Here is a 20,613-nt window from a genome sequence, read left to right as displayed (position 1 = left end):
TCAAGTCTTTAAAGAAACATATTGAACTGAACAAATTGTACACAGTCAAAGGCATGTTTTTGGCTGCACGGAGGTAGAACATTACTCTTTTGAATAATTTTTTCACATCCTTTTACTTTTTTAATGTAATGCTATCTGATGACAGTTTTCATTAATGGAATGTGCATGTCCATTTACTGCCCATCTCTTTCAGATTTGTAATGAAGACATGCTAAACACCCACCCCTCAAATTACTGAAAAGTTATTTGCTTGCAGTGTTTAATGTGAATGCCAATTTGCAGAAATTAACTTGGAATTGTTTCAGAATAAAGGCAAACACACTAAAATGTCCTATGTTAGATCAACTCCTACAGAGTACATATGCTCCCTATTGGACTCATGTACCCTGTTAGAGTTGAATTAGCACTGGACAAGTGTTGAATTTCAACTTTGTAAATTTTTCAAATAAAAACTTGGCCAGATGGTCTTTTTGACATACAAGCCTTAGTCCATGCCCACAGAGTTTTTTTGTGACTTTGCACTCGTTTCAATAATGTTTACTGATCATCTCCACTGCCAGCCTTTCTTCAAGACAGTTTTTTGTTGAATTCAATCAAAACATTCCCTCAAGGGAGTGTTTAAATATCTAAGCCTCACAATTAAAGCAGGAGTATGTTGTCTTTCTTTGGATTAATATTTAGCGTGACAGGATGACATTGCTGAGGCAGTGTTCAACTCCAAAGTGCGCTGGACGGTTTACTGGTGTCTCAGTGGCCCACGGACAAAACCCAGAACCAGCCGAGCAGTGGCACAGTGAGGGGGCGGGCGACTGCTGCCGCTGAAGAGTTGGCGATCCTGATCCGGCCCTCCACGGCTGGGTGGACACGGTGGCACAGTGGTTAGCACTGTCGCCTCACAGCAAGAAGGTAGTGGGTTTGAATCTCGGCTTGGGGCCTTTCTGTGCGGAGTTTGCATGTTCTCCCCGTGTTCGCGTGGGTTTACTCTGGGTACTCCGGTTTCCTCCCACACTCAAAGACATGCATGTTAGGTGCACTCCTGCAGTTGCCCTTGACTAAGGCACTGGCCTCAGAACTGGAGTTGGGCCCCGGGCACTGCACTGCGGCTGCCCACTGCTCCTAAGTAACTAGGATGGGTCAAAATGCAGAGGACAAATTACCCCACGGGGTTCAATAAAGTATATCTATCTATCTTTCTTCCTCTCTTCAATGTAGCTTTGTACGACCGAGATGTCCATGTCACCTGGGGGTAAGGAAGGAGGGTTTGGACAGGGGTGAGAAAGAAGCAGGCAGAACACTCGGAAGACACTTCTTTGCAATGAAAAATTGTTTGTTTGTGCTGTTTGCGGGACTGAACTTAGTACACAAGGTTGACTCTTCGGTGCAGCCTCATGTATTGTGGGCGAAGAGAGGAATAGGCAGACGTGGCAGCAGGAATGGTTGTTGCTCAATAGCTTTTCATGTGAAGTCACTTAGCTAGCTAACATATCTTTAGGTAATTCTGTGGAAAATAACAGTGAAGATATTAGGAAATTGCAGCTGGAGGCCATCCCCATTTCCAATCTTCCAACCATTATCTATACTCACTTATCCTGGGCAGGGTCCCAAGGGGTGCTGGAACCTATCCCAACGTGCATTGGGCGAGAGGCAGGAACACACCCTGGCCAATGTATCACACACAACATTCACTTACACACTCATAGCTATGGGCAATTTAGAGTCTAAAATTAGCCTAGGCTCAGGCCGGATTTGAACCCAGGACCTTCCTGCTGTGAGGCGGCAGTGCTCCCCACTGCAGTGGCAATGACAGATTAGAGGAAAACTGGGCCTGAAAGATGCATTTTGACATTACTACATTAATTGGGTTTCGTGGTTCCATATTGGGCCATTACAAATGCTAAGAGCATTTCTTAAAAAAAGAAAACCTGTTGCATTTAAAATAACTGATGCTTCAATTAATTTTGTTTTATGCAATGAAACGTGGAAATTATCATTAAGTTAAACACATTTAACGTATTTGTAGTTACACCATATTTATTTTCCATTTAATTATCATGGACTTAATCTATGAATATTCTCAGGTTCACACATCCCTAGCTCTACGTTTTGAACAAGTTCATTATAAACATCCACAGACCGGTCTTTGAATCTTTATGATGGTGTGCCAGTCGTGAGACCTCACAAAGGCAGGAACATTTATTCAAACGCAGGTGGATTTCAGGTGAATCTCATTTAAATTTTATTTTCATCATTGCATTAAGAATTGCTTGCTTTTACTCATCTATACATTTATATATACTGTAATTTCAACATAGAAAAATGTGAAATAAGTCCAAAGGGGGTGAACAGGAACTTTGAATTGGTCGTGACATCAAATTCAGTTTTTACATGTTCATTGTTACACAAAACCTATAAAAATTTAATATCCTTGGGTATAGTTATCAGTGAAAGAGGCAAATGGCTTGCTAAACCTATTCTAAATACAAAAATGCATACAAATTAGACAATGCTATCTAGCCAACATCAATGATGTTGACTGACAAGCTGCTTTCGTAATAAACAATTTTTGATTTACTGTAAACTGTAAACATGAAAAGAAAGCAAGCACATCAGGTGAAGGCATAAAAAAACAAGTGGCAGGGCTAAAACAACTTCCTGAATAATGGTAGATGTACACAACATTACAAACTGCCTCATCACAGTTTAAATACTAAATGTATTCAGAAAAAATAATCATAATGTGATGCAGATAAAGAATACTTTTACGTGTAGTGAATGTGTCACTCCAAACTGTCACCACAACGAAGATGGGTTACTGAACTGAACTGTAAGCTATGAATTAATAGTTGTTTAATTTTTTCTCTGAGTCACAGAGCTGTTACGGAGATAATTTTCACTTTCTCCTTGCTACTTTTACATTTTTTTGTAATTGGCGGTCCTGATTCAAAACCGTATTTTTAAAAAAAGCATATGAATCAGTACCAGCCTATTATTTTAGGCGGTACTCTACATTGGAATCAGCCAGGGAAAGATTTTTTATGGTGGATAGGCCTACATTTCAACCTTAATAAAGAGAAATATGTAGAATATCAGGGATGCATTGAAATAACTGAAATAATAATAATAATAATAATAATAATAATAATAATAATAATAATAATAATAATAGAATTAAAGCATGCATATACCCTGTAGGCAACAGTGTTCAAGTCATTTGATTTTCCCTTCTTCACAAGAGTCAATTTTTTTTTCTACTTGGGAACAAAGTGTTAGGAGACATGCCAGCTCTAGGTAAAGAAAATAGCAGTGGGGAAAAAGGCAACGTGATATTTTTATGTCCCGGTACGGTACCACAAGGGAAAAAAGAAGCTGACCCTTCCCACCAATCCCATTATTCTAAGATTAGGGCTTTAAGAGGTGATCCCTCCCATCCGCCTCACCCAGTGTGAGTGACCTCGGTGGACCCTGCAGTGATGTTTCATTTCCCAAGCAAACCCAAATAGTTCTTCAAGACTACATTGTACAAAACAGCACAGGAGTGTTCCACATTGTGTCTCCTCTAGTGTTTACACCAGATGAAACACAAGCACAACCAAGACTACAGAATAATAAGTATTCTGTACTATATGTGTATTCTGTGCCACTAAAAATCTTTCATCCAAAATCATCATATATTAGCTTGTAAATGGCACTACCATAACACAGCGACAGTTTGTAATAGCCATTAGACCAAATCGCTAAAGCAAGCACAAAACCCGCTCTGCCTCTTAAATTGTTAAACACACAAATATCTTACTACAGTGAAAATGCACCGTAACAATGGCTAAGGTCAGAATGTTTGGGAGCATATACAACTGTAATTATAACCATTATCCTGTCACATGTAGCAAAACAAATGTATCTTACACTTTGCACTTCACAGAGATGTATTGATCTTTATGTTAGCACTTTTGGAGATATGTGGAGTGCATGCCCCGAACATGCCTTTCATTGACCCCGGTAACTCTGTGATTGCATAAGTGTGCATAGACATCTTCATTGGGACTTATGTGAAAGATACACTTGCTTTGTAAGGGCAAATAAAGTTCAGTTGTACTCTATTTTTCCACTGTAGGCATTTCTTTGGTAAAAAAGTTCAAGCAGGGAGCCTACAGTATTTGTGTCAGTATGGTTACTCTCTTTCAAGATCAGCACCACAGAGAGCAGTGCTAGCCAAGTGGCTAATGGAATACTGAGTATATGGTTGTCTAGGCAACCAAGGAAGCAGTAGGCCTTTTGAAAAATATATGAATTGAAAAATACTTTGTGTATTCTGTATTCCTTTTGCAATTTAGCTCAGCTACCTTCACTGTTAAAAAGCTGAAAAGACACAAAGTTAATATTTGTAATTATTGTGGCCTACCAATATTAACAAATTAAAATGATATTCAAAAAAATACAGCTACAACAACCATGAGGCCTGACATCACAAGGCGGAAGTCGGCTAGAATTCTAAAAGCCATGAAAATATTATGTTTTAAAAGTTCTGTGTATTATGACATCACAAGGGATGTCCGTCACTACATGCAACTCTGCAGTTCAATTATTCACCATTGCTATTCTTAACGCAAGCTGACAGATTGTATTGGTTACTGATTTAATTTATTAATTTACTGCTCTTTTCAAGAATTGTTACTAAATATATACGTAGTGTAGCACGTAAGTATGCCACCCAACGTGTTTTCACGTTGGTGGCTGTTTGTTTTCCCCTTTTCCCTTTTTATTTTCTTTTTCCTCACAAATTCAGCATTTTCCAACGTTGGTAAGTAAAGGGGTGCATTTGTTTAATTTGAATTTAAAACCGCTGGTCCTGGTTATTTGTCTGAACTGTGTAGTGTGCCAACTTTTGGTTTCTAGAAAGTACTGTGGTTTAACAAATGGGTTTCTTCTATGTTATTAATCAGCATTGAAATATGAATTTCTTGTATAGCCTGAAAGAACTGCCAAGATATGAACACCGAACAAGAAACTAATGCTGAACTTATTCCATATGATGCTACTTATGCTAGATATCATCAAGAAATGATTAGCCAAATAGACAAATGATTAGGGGAAATTATTTGTGTATGAAGATATAGGCTACATGGAGCTTATGGACCTACTTTAGCTGACTGTATTAGAACAGTTCTCATTATTATCACAGACTTCCAATTGATGATTTTATTTGTTCATCTTTACATTTACAGTAATGAATAGCAGTATAGTGACTCAATTATTATTATTATTAAAAAGAAATACAGTTACCTATAGACAGCCATATTTCCATATTGGAATGTACGTTCCAACCAGCTTAATAATAATGAGCTTTATGTTGTATGTATGGTTGAAATATCCTGGCCTACATATCAATTTCCCAAAATGGAATGTAAAGTACATTGTTTTGCCAGCATTTATAGACAAAGAAATTGTGCTGACCACTGAATTGTGATTTCAGTAATATTTAATCTGTAATCAATACAATTCTTTCCTTTGCCCAGTGCTGAATTCCCTGACAATCCCTACCTTCTCCAAAGAGGTATTTCTTTGGCTGTCTGACAAGGTAATTTATACCACTTTCTGAAGGCTTTATTATTCATTACAGCATGGTGATATTTGATGCATTAATATGAACAAAAAGCTATTGTTAATTGTGCATTCATACCATTTTATGAGATTTTCATTAGATAAGGTGGGATTTCTTGTCTGAGAAACTATAGTAATGAAGGGGATCAGTGTGTATTTTAACTGATGGAGACTTAGCTATTGTGTGGCCACACTGAGGCATTATAAAGTCATTAAAGTTGATTCAGTTTGATGGACAAAGGAAAAAATACTGCCGTAATAAGATGTGTACAAGTTGACCCGGTTGAAGTGCAGTCCTCTGACCTGGGAAGGTTTTGTGAATCTTGTTCAGCTCATCACCCAGCTCCCAGAGGGCTGGAGAGCGGGCCCAAACTGGGAAGAGATTAATATACTTCTGCTGAACGTAGCATGGGTGTTGATAGTGTGGAGGACAGCAGCGACGGTAAGCTTCTTTCACTATGTTTGCTGTCTGCAAATAGTCTCAGATCTCTGCTCTCTGATGGCATGATCAAAACTTGTCATGTTGTTGAGGAAATCTTCACCAGTGCCTTTGCATGCAATGAAGGTGTTGTCATTGACTATGTTTTTTACTATTGATTATTTTTTCCTCTCCTTTCTCCTGCTTGTTGTCCCCAGGTTAAAAGCAGGATACACCAATGTAAGTTTAAACAATTCATTGAGCACATTAGTATATTTCATCTTAGATGATGGATTACTTGTGTTCCAGCCCTCTTGTTTCAGTGTAAGATTTGTTCCTACTCTGGTTTTCAATTTGTTTAGGGACAAAGAAAAAAGTGGAACGACTGTCTGCAGAAAGAAATACTGCTCTTAACAAGATCTCAGACCTGAATAAAAAAGTAAGTTTCGGAAACCCCTTTACTGTATATGTTGGTTTGGGCATAACTTCAACTAACCTTTTTCATATACTTGTCAATTTTAGAAAGAGGACATTGAAGACCATCTGAAGAGGATTAAAAGAACTGTGACCACCATAATAACTGACAACAAGCTTCTTAAGGTAAAGCGAGAACATTGTGAACATTGCCAAAAATGTGCAATTGTGTGAGACCAAAATATTTATCTGAAATATCTTGAACTGTCTGCATGTAATTCATGGCTGAATTGTGATTGGCAAGAGAAAAAATAAATATCAATAATAAAATTAACAACAAAAATATTATTAACAATAATAACAATAATAATTATGGGCATTCCTATTTACACAATTTCTTTTTCAAAAAGGCTTCTTGCAAGGCCTATGAAGATACAACTTTGAAATCGGCTAAGGTGAACCGCAGACTAAAACAGAAGGTGAAAAACTTAGAAAAAGAGGCAGAAATAATCAACAACACGCTGAAGATGACTGCCAAACTGCTTCAGCGGAGGGAGGGCAGTCTACAGCAGTAAGTTTGAAGCTTAGAGAATATTTAAGGTGACAGCGAAAACAATCAAGTTCAGGACAATGGTTTTATAATGATTTTAGTTGCAAAGACATTGGTAAATACATGATAAATACATTGGTAAGATACATGAAGGGATGAAATTAGTTACGAATAATTACAGTAACTGTATCTTTGTACTGTAATTTTTTTTCTAATTTTTTGGTGATGGAGACATTCAGTTATGGGACATAATAAATATATTTTAAAAGTACAGCAGTTGTGATCAGAAAACAATGAGTTGTGCATTTGAGGTCTTAACACCCCATGGTCTCAGTCTCCAGGGGTCTCTGTTTCTCAGGAAACTGGCTCAGGAGCAGATTCTTCACCAGGAGACAGAGACCAACTTGAACTCCAAGCTTAAGGCCTTCCAACAGGACATAATTCAAATGACCATGGAGCGAGAAAAGACAGAAAATTCACACAAGATCCAGGTGAATAAGTCCAGCTAATTCAATTTGTACTTTTCCTGTTACGTGAATCACATTTATTTTGTCATGGACTTTTTATGCATACTGTGTAGGTTTTGGGAAAAACTGTAATCAATTAGTTTCCTTGCCTTGTCCAATTTAGATGAAGGAACTCAGAGAACAGTCCTCAGACATGGAAAGACTGCTTAACGCTGCCAAATTGGAAAGTGAAAAGCTGAGGGTAAGAAGCTGAAATGGGCCTTTGGCCCAAGTGCCAGCATCGTCAATAATGCTTTGCTAACATAATGTTCATGTGAGTCCTGACTGAAAGTCGAGTGTTTGCCATGCAGAAGTTCCTACATTCGCAATTTCATGTTTAAAACAGGAATCTTGCACGGCCTTCCAAGTACAGACCACAACCTCAACTGAGGAGATGAGTCGCCTAAAGACAACTCTAGACCAGGACCGTAAAACTCATCAGGATGAGATTAACGCCCTCAAGAACAAACTGGAGATGATCACCAGCCTGGCCCAAGAGAAGGAGACCACTTTACAGCAGTAAATATTGAGCAAACTGTAATGTGAAAAAACGAACTTTGTGATTAACATAAAAATCAAGTCCATGCTAATGATGTTATTATAATCTTATTTGTAATGATAATGATTAAAACAACTGATACTCAATGTCCTGGAAAATGTAACTAATAAATACAGTCTTAACTCCTCAAGCAGCATTCCAGAAACTGCATCTTTTTACTAGAAAATCATATTTTTCCCAAACCTTCATGGAGGATATCTTTTAGTTTTGGGACAAAATCAAGACTTTTAAAAAGTACAGCAGTTATGATCAGAAAATAATGAGTTTTGCAGTCAAGGTCTTAATGCCCCATGGTCTCTGCCTCCTGTGGTCTCTGTCTCTCAGGAAACTGGACCAGGAGCAGACCCTTCACCAAGAGACAGAAACTAAATTAAGCTCCAAGATTAAGGCTTTGGAGCTGAACATAAAGGAAATGAGCATGGAGCGGGAAAAGATAGGAGATTCACACAAAGCCGAGGTGACCAAGTCCGGCTAATGCTACTGTAGTACTTCTGTCACTCTTGCCTAATGTTTTGGATTTCTTGCAATAAAACAGATTTTGGACCAACTGTAATCATGACTGTGTTCCCCTTTGCTGTCCAATTTAGATCAAGGAACTCCTAGAACATTTGGTGAACAGAGATAAATTGGTTTACACAACCCAATTAGAAAAAGAAGAGCTGAAGGTAAGAAGCTGTGCCAACATTGTCAATAATGCTGCACTGTTATCATCTGTCATGTCTGAAAAAATAAATAAAATGCTCAACATGCATCAATCTCTGTTTACACAATTCCACATTCAAAAAAGGAGTCTTGCAAGGCTTTCAAAGTAATGACTACAAATTTGGCTGAGGAGATGATGGTGCTGAAGTCGAGCATCGAGCAGGAGCGTAAAGCACACCAAGATGAGATGAACACGCTCCAGAACAAGCTTGACATGATGTCCATCCAGATGCAGGAGAAGGAGACCACTTTCCAGCAGTGAGTTTCAAGCACAAATGTCATGAGGAAGTAGGAATAAAAATCACTCTTCGTTAGAGAACGTAGGTCAGTTTTGATGAGCATCAGCTGTTGCACACTCAAATGTGCCCTTCCCATGATTTAGGTGAGTTAGCAATTTTAGCTGCAGTAACAATTTAAAGAAATCTCAGTATTTATTCTGACAGTCATCCGAGCATCTGTGTCAAACTTCTACCTCCAGTCATTACAGTAGTTGCAGACAGCAATAACTGGTTGGAGACAATATGTAAATACAGTGCCTTGGTGGAATAAATCTTGTCTCATCAAAGCATGTACATGATACAGTATTTGAAAGAAACATGAATTATGGGCTAAAATAATGAGTTGCGCAGTAGAAGTTGTACTGAATCCCAAGGATTCTTATGTTACAGGAAACTGGTTGAAGAGGAGGCCAGAACAGCCCAAACAAATTTGAAATTTGCCGAGTATAGAGAGGAGATTAAGACGGTCACCAAAGAGCGCCAGCGTTATCTGAAGAATGAAGTGAGCCAATTTTCCAGAACTAATAATACTGATATAATAGTGTTATTTCATATTCTAGTGTCCTTAGTAGCAGTTTATTTAGGTTGTAACCATTTCAAGCAGCTTTCTTTTTAGTGATTTTCATGAGCATAGTGTACTATACATATCCAACATAAAACGTCTGTTGACTTAATTACTAATTACAGCAAATGTATTTTCCCCGGTGTTTCATTGTGAGAGCTAATTAACAGGAGATACACTGCAGCCATAACCACTACATTATGCAAGTGCTTAAGTTTATATTCCGTATTCATCTTCATGGTTTTTGTTCAAACTTACATTCAATCAGTCAGATCCTGAAACATTATTCAAATTCATCCAGGGAAGTTCAGTGTTGGAACTCTTTTGTTTTTATTGCAGATACAGATCTATCAAGGCAAAGCAAAGGATAATCTGGTAAGACTAACACAATCACATTTTTAAGAGCAGGTTTGCAATGTAATGTATCTGACCGCAGCCGAATGCTAATTCCTCTCCCTTTGCCTCCAGATGGCTTACCGTGACAGTGCCCAAAAGCTGACCAGGGAAAGGCAAAAGACGGGCAACCTACAGAGGAGGTGGGTTTAGTCACCACAGAATTCTTTAGATATGAGATAGTGACAAATGCTGAGACGAAAACTGACAATGGATGAATTATTAAATTAGTGAGAAGCTGGTTATTGCCATTGACAGGATGGTCCTCAACTCTAAACTCAAACTTGGTTTATACTTTTTGCTGAGCTAAATGGCTAGACGTTCGTGTAGGGTAGACTTGAGGTCATCTGAATGCCTGTGCTTTTATTGGTTCTCAGGCTGGATGAGCTGAATGAAAAGCTGTCTCAGACATTTCAGGCACCCTCTTATGAGAAAGGTGAGTTCTGGGCCCGACTGAGTAGCTCATCCTGCTAAGAAGCCGTGTTCCAATGTGAGAGCACCCCATATTCTGGGATATTCACGATAGCACAAAACTGTCCCCAATGGCACCCAGGGAAGGTGTCAGTTTGCAGGATAGTCCTGGTATTATAGTAAGCAAGCAACTGTTGTTGATCAGGCGGGTGCAGTCTGACACCTGTCACTAGTCTGTCCCTTATACTTTGATTTGATACTTTTCATGAAATTTTAATTTAAGATTCATTTATCATTTGATTTGCATTTCTTACATTGTCTTTTCCCTGGTCATTTGTTTTTATCTGTCACTTCTAGATGACGTTGCTCAGAGTCATTGTCAGTCCACTTCAAGAACACCGGTGAGTTTTCTGACTTTATCTCAGTATCTACGCATAGCACTGTGATGCATTCATTTCATTATGCATAATTGCTGATGCATCTTAATTGCTGGTGCTGAGATAATTTGCATCAACATGCTTATTTTAATAGTTTTGTTCATGTTTGAATTAGCCAATTATTGGCCTGGTTTGACAACGAGCATTTGTAAAATGTTTAATTTTTTATCCTTAACTCATTTCTTTGATCAAAAACTAAAATGAATTCTTCTTTTCCTTCAATTGAAAGGATGTGGATCAGGACTCAAGGCAGCGACATGAGAGACAGCCAGCCTCCAGAGCCCGTAGAGCAACACAAAGATATTTTTATGATAGAAAATATGATTAGTAATTAATGTAATAATTATTAATATTAATGTTCTAAGTATCCCACAGAAGTGGTAGTAAAACATGATCTAGAAGAGAGGTAAATAATTTGGCTTCTGAAAGAATGATGGATGTTTCTGATTACCCCCACCTGGCCCGGTGCCAGTGACCAGTATTCCGTTTAGGCGGTTGGTGATCTTAGACCTTTTTCAGGGGTGTGTTTCCAGCCATGTCTCTTTCCGCGGTGGTAAATGTTTCATAAGGAAAGTTCATATAACCCCAATGGACATTGAAATTAGAAACGCTGAAATGCTGACAGAAATGCTGTCTAATTATCATTTTAAACTGATTAAGGGGAAAAGTTAAAAATTTAGAAATACTTATAAAATATATATTGTTTAAGCCTTTTAAGCTCTATTGGTGATTTTTAAATGTTAGTGTATAAGCCTGTACAAGAATTCGTTTTTAGTGACTTGTATTTAGAAATTTTGAGATGTACAAGATATATTGCAAAAAATTATATTTGAGAAGAAAACATTTGAAATAAGTAACACAGGACCTTGCTAAAAGAGGGCAGAAAGAACTAAAATGAAAAAGAAAGGATTACAAAACAATTTGTTACTAAAAGATGATGGTTATGTATAAGGTTTGAGTATAATGCAAATACAAATTTAGAGAAGAAATGTGTTCAGAGTGAGCAAAATAAAAATAAAAACATGAAACAAGTAGCAAAGGACGAAAGTTTTAAACAAAAGGTATAAAGGATTTGTGTATTTAAATGCATGAAGCAAGCTTTACCAATATTAGTTAAAAGCAATGATGCACCCTTACAGATAAAAATACTTATTGAGAAAGAAAGAATGATTGAAATGCGCACTCGTTATATATCTTGGATGAATTCTGCATGGCTTTCATCCAGAAAAAGAGGGCTACAGCTGTTATTCCGTACAGATGATGAGCAGTTATAAGTTCTCATTAAAAATGCTAGCACAGAAGCAGGCCACACCCCCAGAACAACCCACACCCCTTTTCATAGGTTTTTATCTTGTTGATATGATCTCCAAATAATTGATCCACTACAGTTCAGGCTTGAAAGGCCATATGGTCAACGAGACATTACAGAAACCTGCATTCACACACCACTGTTTCTTCTGAATAGACAGAAATGCCCAATAAGTTATTGCCAAATAGCCAGCGACAGCATCACAGGAAGAGTACTGGAGTCATAGGCCATGAAGTAAACCTTGTTACACAAACAATTGTTTCTTCTTCAGAGGCCCAAAACATGTTTTCCTTAGGGCTGATAAAAGCTTGAACAGGAAGTCAGCAAGGCTAGGGTTTTCATCTTATGGAATAAGATTGATAATTAATAAAAATTTATCTGAGCACTGGTCAAGGCCACTCAAGGGCCATGATGGTTTTGTCCACCTCCCACCCCACCCCCCTCCCCCCACCCCCCACTGCCAAATTCATGTGAGTATATAAGTATGTATATGCATGCAGAGGGTTTTCACTTTTCTTTCACAGTTGTAGGTTTCTTTGGAAGCGCGGTTACAGAGGACACCCAGATTCACCCTAATCAGCATACATCAAGGGTCCAAGCACAAGTCCACGTGTCAGCAAATCTTATGCCACTGGAGGCAACATCCTGCCCTGACTCACCAAACCAGCGTAAGAGGCTTTTAACTTTGTCAATATGTTTCACATTTATATGTAAGCCTGTAACTTTATGTGACTTAAATTTACTGATACAGTTTTGGCTCTGTACTCTAGCATATTGGATTTAAAATAAAACACTGAATATGCAGTTGAAGTGTAGACAAATTTAATTATGGAGTATTTACATCCATATCTGGTGATCTGTGTAGGAATTGCAGACCTTTTAATACATAGTCACCCTATTTTGGGGGAGCAAAAATAATTGGATAAAATAACATAATCTGTAACAGTCACACTTACTGCTTGGTGCCAAAGTGTCAGGCCTGTACTGAAGCCATATTCAGTTTCTCTTTGTTTCTGGGGAATTTTTCCTTCAGTCTTGTCTTCAGTAAGTGAAACGCATGTTTGATTGAATTCAGAACGGGTGACTGACTTGGCCCATCAAGGACATTCCATTTCTATTTTTGGTTGAATCTGAGGAGATAAGATATTTCTGTACACTTCGAAATTCATCCAGCTTTTGATGCCATCAATGAAGAGAATTCCAGTGGCAGCCATTCATGCCAAAGTTGTGAGACTACCTCTACCATGTTTCAGGCAGGGGGAATGGGGGTGCTTTGGGTCATGAGAAGTTTCTTTCTCTACACCTTCCTCCTTCCATCATTTTTGCACAAGCTAATACTCATCGCATCTGTCCACAACAATACTTTGATCCAGAACTCTGTGGTTATGCTGATGTCGTCTTCCCTCAATAGCCTTTCTTTTGCATCTATGCTTATATCTTGGAGATTGATCAGTTTGATAATTGAAAAGGGGTTTTTCTTCACAATTGAACGTATTCTTTGGTCATTCCTTACAGTGGTCTTCAGTGGTCTATCAGGTTGTCTGCTTATGCTGCGCTCATCAGTGCTTTCTTGCTTCCTAACAATGCAAACAATTGATTTTGACACACCCAATGTTTTCTCCATCTCTCCGATCGATTTTTCAGCCACATGATGGCATGCTTTACTGGCACTGACACTTATTTGGTCCCCATTTTGAGAGACAACAGCAACATACTCAAATGCAGATTCCACATCTAGAATCTGGTCTAGACCTTTTGTTACCTTTCTTGTGCATAAATTAATGATGCAACAACACACTGCTGGTCAAGAAACAGCTGGGTAGCCAATTGTCCAATTACATTTTCTCACCCAAAATGAGGGGCACTACATATAAAAAGGGCTTAAATTCCTTAATGGAACTCAATATGGATATAAATACTATTCAAGTAAAGCTGAAAGACTGCACTTTAACCTTCTACACATTGTTTTATTTCAAAACCAATACACTGGAGTACAGCCAAATTAACAAAAATTGTGTCCCTGTCCCAATTTCATTGCATTTAACTGTATGTGCAGTGTAAATATACAGGGACACCCAGCAAATTTTCAAACTACTAAAGGCCTAAGCATCTGAAAAAGATACAGCCTGGCAATCTTTAAATATACATATTTTTATTTATATTAATTAAAGCAGCTAAAAATCTTTTAAACTGCAGGATATGTGTAAAGATTAATTCCTTTATGTTGCGATGCTGTAAACACAAATGGTATAAACAGAAGCAGTATTGGCTGAGAATGGATCTTGTGAGTGTAGTTCTTAGAAACAGTATAAAGCCATAATTATTGCATGTTTTCAAACATTTTATCCTCTAGGCTGTCTGCCTACTACAGGACAAGCCTTCTCCCAAATTTCTCCAGTTGTTTCTATTTTGCTTTCCATGGCCATGTTATGCTCTCTTTGTGTTTTAGACACATATTTCTCCATATCTGCTTCTTTCTTCCTTTTTATCTTTTTCCTTCTCATGGTCGCCGTTCTGTAGTTTTCTTTGTCCATCAGTTGATGTTGCCTTTCATAATGTGGCCTATATGTTGCATTTTGGTCATATCCCTAATGTCTGTGCATCTTAATTTGTCTGTCAATTTTATTTTAAGTATTTTTCTTTCCATAGCTCTTTGTGGCATCCTTAGCTTCTTTAGTATCATTTTTAAACAGGCACACTGGGTAAGGACTCGTCTTTTTTGAAAGACTATCAGCCTAATTTTATTCTTGTATCTACCTATTCCTCTGTTGTATCTTGTATCTACTTCTTTTGTTTTATCGTTCATGTAAAGTATGTTTTAGTCTTTTACCTTTAATTTCTTCTAGTCGTAGAGGTTGACAGAGGTTGATTGGATATTGGGCATATAGTTTAGGTAGGTTTTAGTGGTAGGTTTCATTTGTTTCATTTTTTAAAAAGAGTTCATTCATAGCACTTATATGATCTGTTGTCAAATATATTTTCCTGAATCCTGCATGCTATCATGGCTGCCTTTCATCCAGGATCTTTCCGAGTCTGTTTTGCAGGATTCTTGTAAAGAGTTTGTAGAGATGAGATAGTAGACTAATAGGACAATAATTATTGATGTCTTTGGGCTCTCCTTTCTTACATATTTTGCTTCATTCCAGCTTATAGATACCTTTAGACTTTTAATGATGTAATTGGACACTTCTGTAGTAAAATCTATTACTGTTGTTCCACATCTATTTTGATGTCATCCTTTCATGTGGCTTCATTTTTCTTCTTTATTTTCATTGCTTTTTCTACTTAAGTTGCAATCAGTGGGGCATTTTCTGTGTCACAACTATCTGGTCTTAAAAGCTTTGGTTTTGGTAAGGAAGATTTGTATATAGTTTCATTAGTCTGCACACAATTCTAGCATTTATTGCTTGCCTGTTGTTATTTCTCCATTTTCTTTTTCCATGCTTGCTATTTTTGCAATTCTTTCCTTGTTTGCAAATTTTCTTAGGACCTTTGCCTATCTCAATAATTTAGATTATAATCTATATTATTTATTTATTTTTTTTACTAATTTGTTCATTTCAATGTACAATTTATTGATGATCTCTGGAGATGTGGTTCAGTGTCCTACTCACTGGTTCTGTTGAACCACTGCTTGTGTTTGTGTGCGTCATCATGTGGTGGAACACGTTAATATCAGGTCTATATGGCCAGCAGGTCCATATTGGCTAAGGAGTCACTATTAACCGTGATAAAAGAGCATTTTCATGTTGTAAAACACCTTTTAGGTTTGAATACACAAGAATTACGAATACTGCTGTTACTAATAATCGGCATACTTACCAGATCCATTCTCAGCCAATACAGGTTCTGGCTCTACTGTAGGTTTTTAGGTCAGTGTGATTTATTCTGTATGCAGTAATCATATTTACACAAAGCCTACAATGTAAAACATTTGTAGAATGCCATGTAGAATGTATAGGAAATCGTCCAGGATGATAATTTTCCCAATGCTTAGGCCTTGAGGAGCTTCTAAATCCACTGGTTTAATTTATAGATGGACAGCACATATTTAGATCTATCTGTAAGTATTTAAATCAAAGGCTTACACACAGATGTTTAACATATCAACAAAGTTAAATGCCTCTTAACCTGGTTTGGTGAGCTGGAGATAGATTTATTTTTGCCTCTGGTGGCTCAGGGTCTGCTGATCCAGACTGTTTGCTCTTTAGGCTGAATCCTGCTGTCCTCAGAAATGTGGCTTCCAAAGAAGCCTAACTGTGAAATAAAAGTCCCTAATGCTGTGAAACAGGCTGTCCCTTAAAAAAACCTAAGCTCATGCAAGAAAATAAGCAACTGTGAATAATTGAACATGTATGCAAGCTATGCTTTTTGATAAGATACGTTTCTGTTACTGTGTTACGTAAGAGCAGACTTCTTTAAAAACCTACTAAAGGGTGGGCGGGGGATGGAAGACAAAACTATAATGGCCTTACAGGCTTGAACTGTGCTCATATCAATTCTAATTTTATTTTATTAATTCTTATTCCCCTTACTGAAAACCCTGGCCTTGCTGATTTTCTGTTCACTCTGTTGTCATCCATCATGCTAAATTCATTGGAGGCCATTGCCTCTGAAGAAGAAATGATAACCTGTGAGTGAAGGTTTATGCCATGGCCTAGCAGTCTGGTAGTCTTACTGCTGATACTGTCAATCAGCCATTAGGTTAAAGTTTCTTGGGAGTCTCTGACTATGAAGAAGAAACAATGGTCTGTGTATGCACGTTTATGTAATGTCTGATTAACTGTATGGCTTTGCAAGCTTGGTTGGGCAATTTCTCAGCCATAAATCATCATCAGGAAAATAAAATTCTGTCTTAAGTTTAAATGGTTCCAAATTGTAAGCATTTATTTTAATTTTCCTGTAGTTCCAATTTCAAACAAGGATGTGATTACATTAAAATTACAAAGCTCCCCATAAACACCTGAATGGTCTCATCAGAAACACCTGTTATTGGCCTAGCAGGCTTCCTGTTGACTGATTGCAGAACAGCTATGACAAGGGCTGTGGGCTGTTCGGGGGGCGTGGCCTGCTCCTGTACTAGCATTTTTGATGAGGACTTAACATAACATTTCAGCTTCTGCAAGGAACAACAGCTGAAGCCTTTTTCTTCTTAAAACGAATAAATATTTAGCTTCTCACTCCCGTTTTCTCAAAAATATTTTCACTAATGTAGCATTTGCTTTGTTGCTTCATACATTAAACATATGCATCTTTTACAACTTTTACCATGTGTGATTGAATATATATAACAATTTGTTGAAAAAAGACACTTGTTGGACTTACAAATATTAAGAATGTGGCTTTTAATTTCATTTTTCAAAAGTATTTTTATTTTTAATTAAAGTAGCACTGTCTTTCTTTTAAAATTTTAACAGTGTTACATAACCAAATTCCTTTAGTAACCAACAATTCAGTAATCCTTTCTTTTAAAGTGTCTTTTTCTACTTGTTTCAAATGTTGTTGTTTTTTCTTCTTCTTTTCTTCAAATGTCAATGTCTCTTATCTGGAAAAATTTCTAAATTAAATTTTTTAAGTCACTCAACAACACTCATCTTTGCACATGCTTATACAGTGAAATCTGAAAAACAACACAAATATTTTAATCCTAATAAGAATTAATTAATTTTACTTCTTCCTGAAACATTTTCCACCCTAGAAAGAGACATGGCTGGCAACAAGTAACACAAAGGTCTCAGGTCACCAACAACCTGAACGACAACTGGGCACCTGGGGGAAATAACAAAAAATGTATCATTTTGGCAGAAACCAAATTATTAGTTCTCTCTCCTTCTGTTTCAATGCAATAATAAAAACTTTGTCACTTTGAACCAATTGTGTTGTCAAATTTGTATACATACTGTTTTCATGTAATCAACAAATTTGGTAACCCTAAAATTGTTTACTTTGAAATGAAAGAAGATAGGACATTGACGATGCATAGCATTTGGGCATCACAGTCAAGAATCTCTCCCTGAAGAACTGTTGAGACACTTTTATCTCTACTTTATACACTCACCAAACAGGCAAGAGAGGCATTGGCAGGTTGCCTGGCCTCACCTGTGGGGCTATCAGTGTTTCTGCAAGCATTCATTACCCAACAAATTATAGTTAACTACACACTTAATAAAATGAACATGTGACTCCAGAATGGGAAAACATATTTAAAATGTTACTCCTAGTTGGCCAGAACATTTCCTTATTTGGCCATATGTAAACTGAAACTTTCAATATGCCTATCATGATAATATTAACTTTAACATTTGAAAATAAAAGTGATTTTATATTCCTTGCAAAAAATAAAGGTTCATTGGGGTTCTATATAGAACCTTTAAATTCTTTGAATCGTATTTTAGAACCATATTTCAGAAAAGATTATATCATAAAAATAATAGAACCTTTAGGGTACTTAAAAGATTCAATCATGAAATAATAGAACCTTCAGGGTTCTAAAAAAGGTTCAATTGTGAAATAATAGAACACTTGTGGTTCTAAAAGTTCAAAATATTTAAAACCCAGGCACGTGAAGACAGAAGAGTCACCGACGGTTACAATCTACATTTTGACACGGTGAGTGAGTGAGCAGATTGTATCGTCTGTAACATCGACATTAACTTAAATGAAATGAAAATGTGAAATTTAATTTGTGTGATTAACCAACTGTTAATGCATGACTTAACTGTTAGCACAGTTAATGTTAGTTTTGACTTGAATAAAGCTGACCGGTAAGTAACTGAAGTTCAAGAATATTCAGAGAGAGAGAGAGAAAAAAAGACTATCTACGGCTCTGGCTATCATTACATGTGATACATCATAGCTAACATGCAACTGGCTAGCTAAATGCTAGCTATCTAGACGTAACTTATAAGGCAACGGAACAGGGCCCGATTTCTCAAAATCATTGTAGAGTTAAAATCATTAAATTAAGATTTAAAACAAAGAGTACACAAATGAAATAGATAACTCAAAACTAAATCTAGACTTTATTTAATATTTTTCTCTTTAAACTAATAACTTGACACACGGTCCAAAAACCGTGCGGCTCCACTCTCTAACATAACCCAGGAGACTTCCAGACTATTTGATTGACAGGTTTACACAGAAGTATCTTTCTTAAAGAGACATGCGCTAATTATCTAAACCATAGAAACATAGGTCTGAACACTATCACTTAAGATACTATAATGAAATTATATGTTAATATTTATATATCAATGTGGTGTGGGGATGGCTGGTTTAAGCAGCCACACCTGCCCTGGGTCAAGCTAATTAGACCTGGCCAATTGGATAATTGGTTAAGAATTAGATAATTGGCCAGGCTAATTGGACCCAGGAACAGGAGTGGCTGCACCTGTGCGTAGTGAGGTAATCACTGCGCACAGGTTAAATCTGCCATCCCCACTCACACGGGAAGCTCTCTGTCATGACAGGGTTTAAGATCTGCTCATTTGGCTGTACCACCTTGCCAAACACTCGTAAAATAAATCTGGACTGTTGGAACATCATCTCCCTGTGTCTCTGTGCTGGAGGGCCCCAAGGAAAGCCACTTCAGTGGCCTGTGGCAGGCGTGTTTGCCACAATCAAATAACATAGATTTGGCTCCTACACTATCATAAAATGAGACAGAGGCAGAGAGAAGAGAAATAGAGAAACTGAATAATCCAAAAAGCAAACCAGCAATGAAAAACAAGGAAAACAAAATGATTTAAGATCATTATTTTTTAGCAAGCCTGTTCATATTAAAACGTGTTGCAAAAACGTCACTAAAGTAATGACTGGGAATGTAGCTAACTTAGCTAGCTAGCGTCCATATGTTTTGCCATCAAGACTTGACTCAAAGCGAAGCCTAACGTTAGCAAAGTTGAATAGCCTACTGGTTACATATTACAAACGGAACAAAAGGAACCTTTTTGGGGGCCATATTGTTTTTTACAGGATAATTAATTATGTCCCCATTGGGATAATTACGTATTCTATATAGAATACTTAATTATCCCCATTGGGACATTTCCATATCCATAGCAGCATGTAACTTTCACATTTACAAACAGACATTTATATCAAGAAACATACTTATTCACGCTATAGAAAGGCTGGGCGGATAAATACATAAATACTAATAAACATTTGACATACTGAGGCCTATTAAATAAATCTCGACTCTTACAAATGTATGCACACATATGTTTTCCCCATTAATGTACTGTATGCTTGAACACGCAGGGCCAAGTTCTTGTAATTTGGCATAATTTTGATATCAATACTTTTAATGGCAGGCCTAGATTTTCCAGTTTGAATGAATGACTTATAGTGCTTATATATTGTGCTTTATATGTTAACTTGGCATTTTTGTACATTGAAAATATGTTTTTAATCAAATTAATTAATTAACGAGAGATTAATTTATGTTTAAGGAGGTCTAGAGAAGGTCTGGTTT

At 37.1% G+C, this 20,613-nt stretch overlaps 2 protein-coding genes and 1 long non-coding RNA gene across 3 annotated transcripts; all 3 read left to right on the top strand.

Moving 5' to 3' along the window:
• Positions 1-3,816: 3,816 nt before the first annotated feature.
• Positions 3,817-7,489, top strand: LOC118210339. Its single transcript, XM_035386448.1, has 7 exons — positions 3,817-3,825; positions 5,930-6,040; positions 6,235-6,256; positions 6,379-6,455; positions 6,539-6,616; positions 6,841-7,001; positions 7,339-7,489. Exons 1-7 carry the CDS (start codon positions 3,817-3,819, stop codon positions 7,487-7,489), a joined length of 609 nt encoding a protein of 202 aa, XP_035242339.1.
• Positions 7,490-7,571: 82 nt separating this feature from the next.
• Positions 7,572-9,594, top strand: LOC118210288 (protein NETWORKED 4B-like). Its single transcript, XM_035386342.1, has 7 exons — positions 7,572-7,688; positions 7,833-8,005; positions 8,370-8,502; positions 8,633-8,710; positions 8,833-9,005; positions 9,416-9,527; positions 9,586-9,594. Exons 1-7 carry the CDS (start codon positions 7,611-7,613, stop codon positions 9,592-9,594), a joined length of 756 nt encoding a protein of 251 aa, XP_035242233.1. The 5' UTR covers positions 7,572-7,610.
• A 353-nt stretch (positions 9,595-9,947) lies between these two features.
• Positions 9,948-10,420, top strand: LOC118224919. The gene is made up of 3 exons (XR_004764723.1): positions 9,948-9,962; positions 10,056-10,123; positions 10,358-10,420. It is a non-coding gene; the product is annotated as an uncharacterized LOC118224919 (long non-coding RNA).
• Positions 10,421-20,613: the final 10,193 nt, after the last annotated feature.

The sequence above is a fragment of the Anguilla anguilla genome, chromosome 1 (assembly GCF_013347855.1).
Source record: "Anguilla anguilla isolate fAngAng1 chromosome 1, fAngAng1.pri, whole genome shotgun sequence".
Taxonomy (NCBI): domain Eukaryota; kingdom Metazoa; phylum Chordata; class Actinopteri; order Anguilliformes; family Anguillidae; genus Anguilla; species Anguilla anguilla.
This window is presented reverse-complemented; position numbering and strand designations above follow the sequence as displayed.

Coding starts and splice junctions, on each gene's coding strand:
- LOC118210339 (XM_035386448.1), top strand. Junction 6,617..6,840: donor CTGACAACAAGCTTCTTAAG/GTAAAGCGAGAA, acceptor TTTTTCAAAAAG/GCTTCTTGCAAGGCCTATGA. Junction 7,002..7,338: donor AGGGAGGGCAGTCTACAGCA/GTAAGTTTGAAG, acceptor TCTGTTTCTCAG/GAAACTGGCTCAGGAGCAGA.
- LOC118210288 (XM_035386342.1), top strand. CDS start 7,611: ATGAAGGAACTCAGAGAACAGTCCTCAGACATGGAAAGACTGCTTAAC. Junction 7,689..7,832: donor TGGAAAGTGAAAAGCTGAGG/GTAAGAAGCTGA, acceptor TGTTTAAAACAG/GAATCTTGCACGGCCTTCCA. Junction 8,711..8,832: donor TAGAAAAAGAAGAGCTGAAG/GTAAGAAGCTGT, acceptor CATTCAAAAAAG/GAGTCTTGCAAGGCTTTCAA.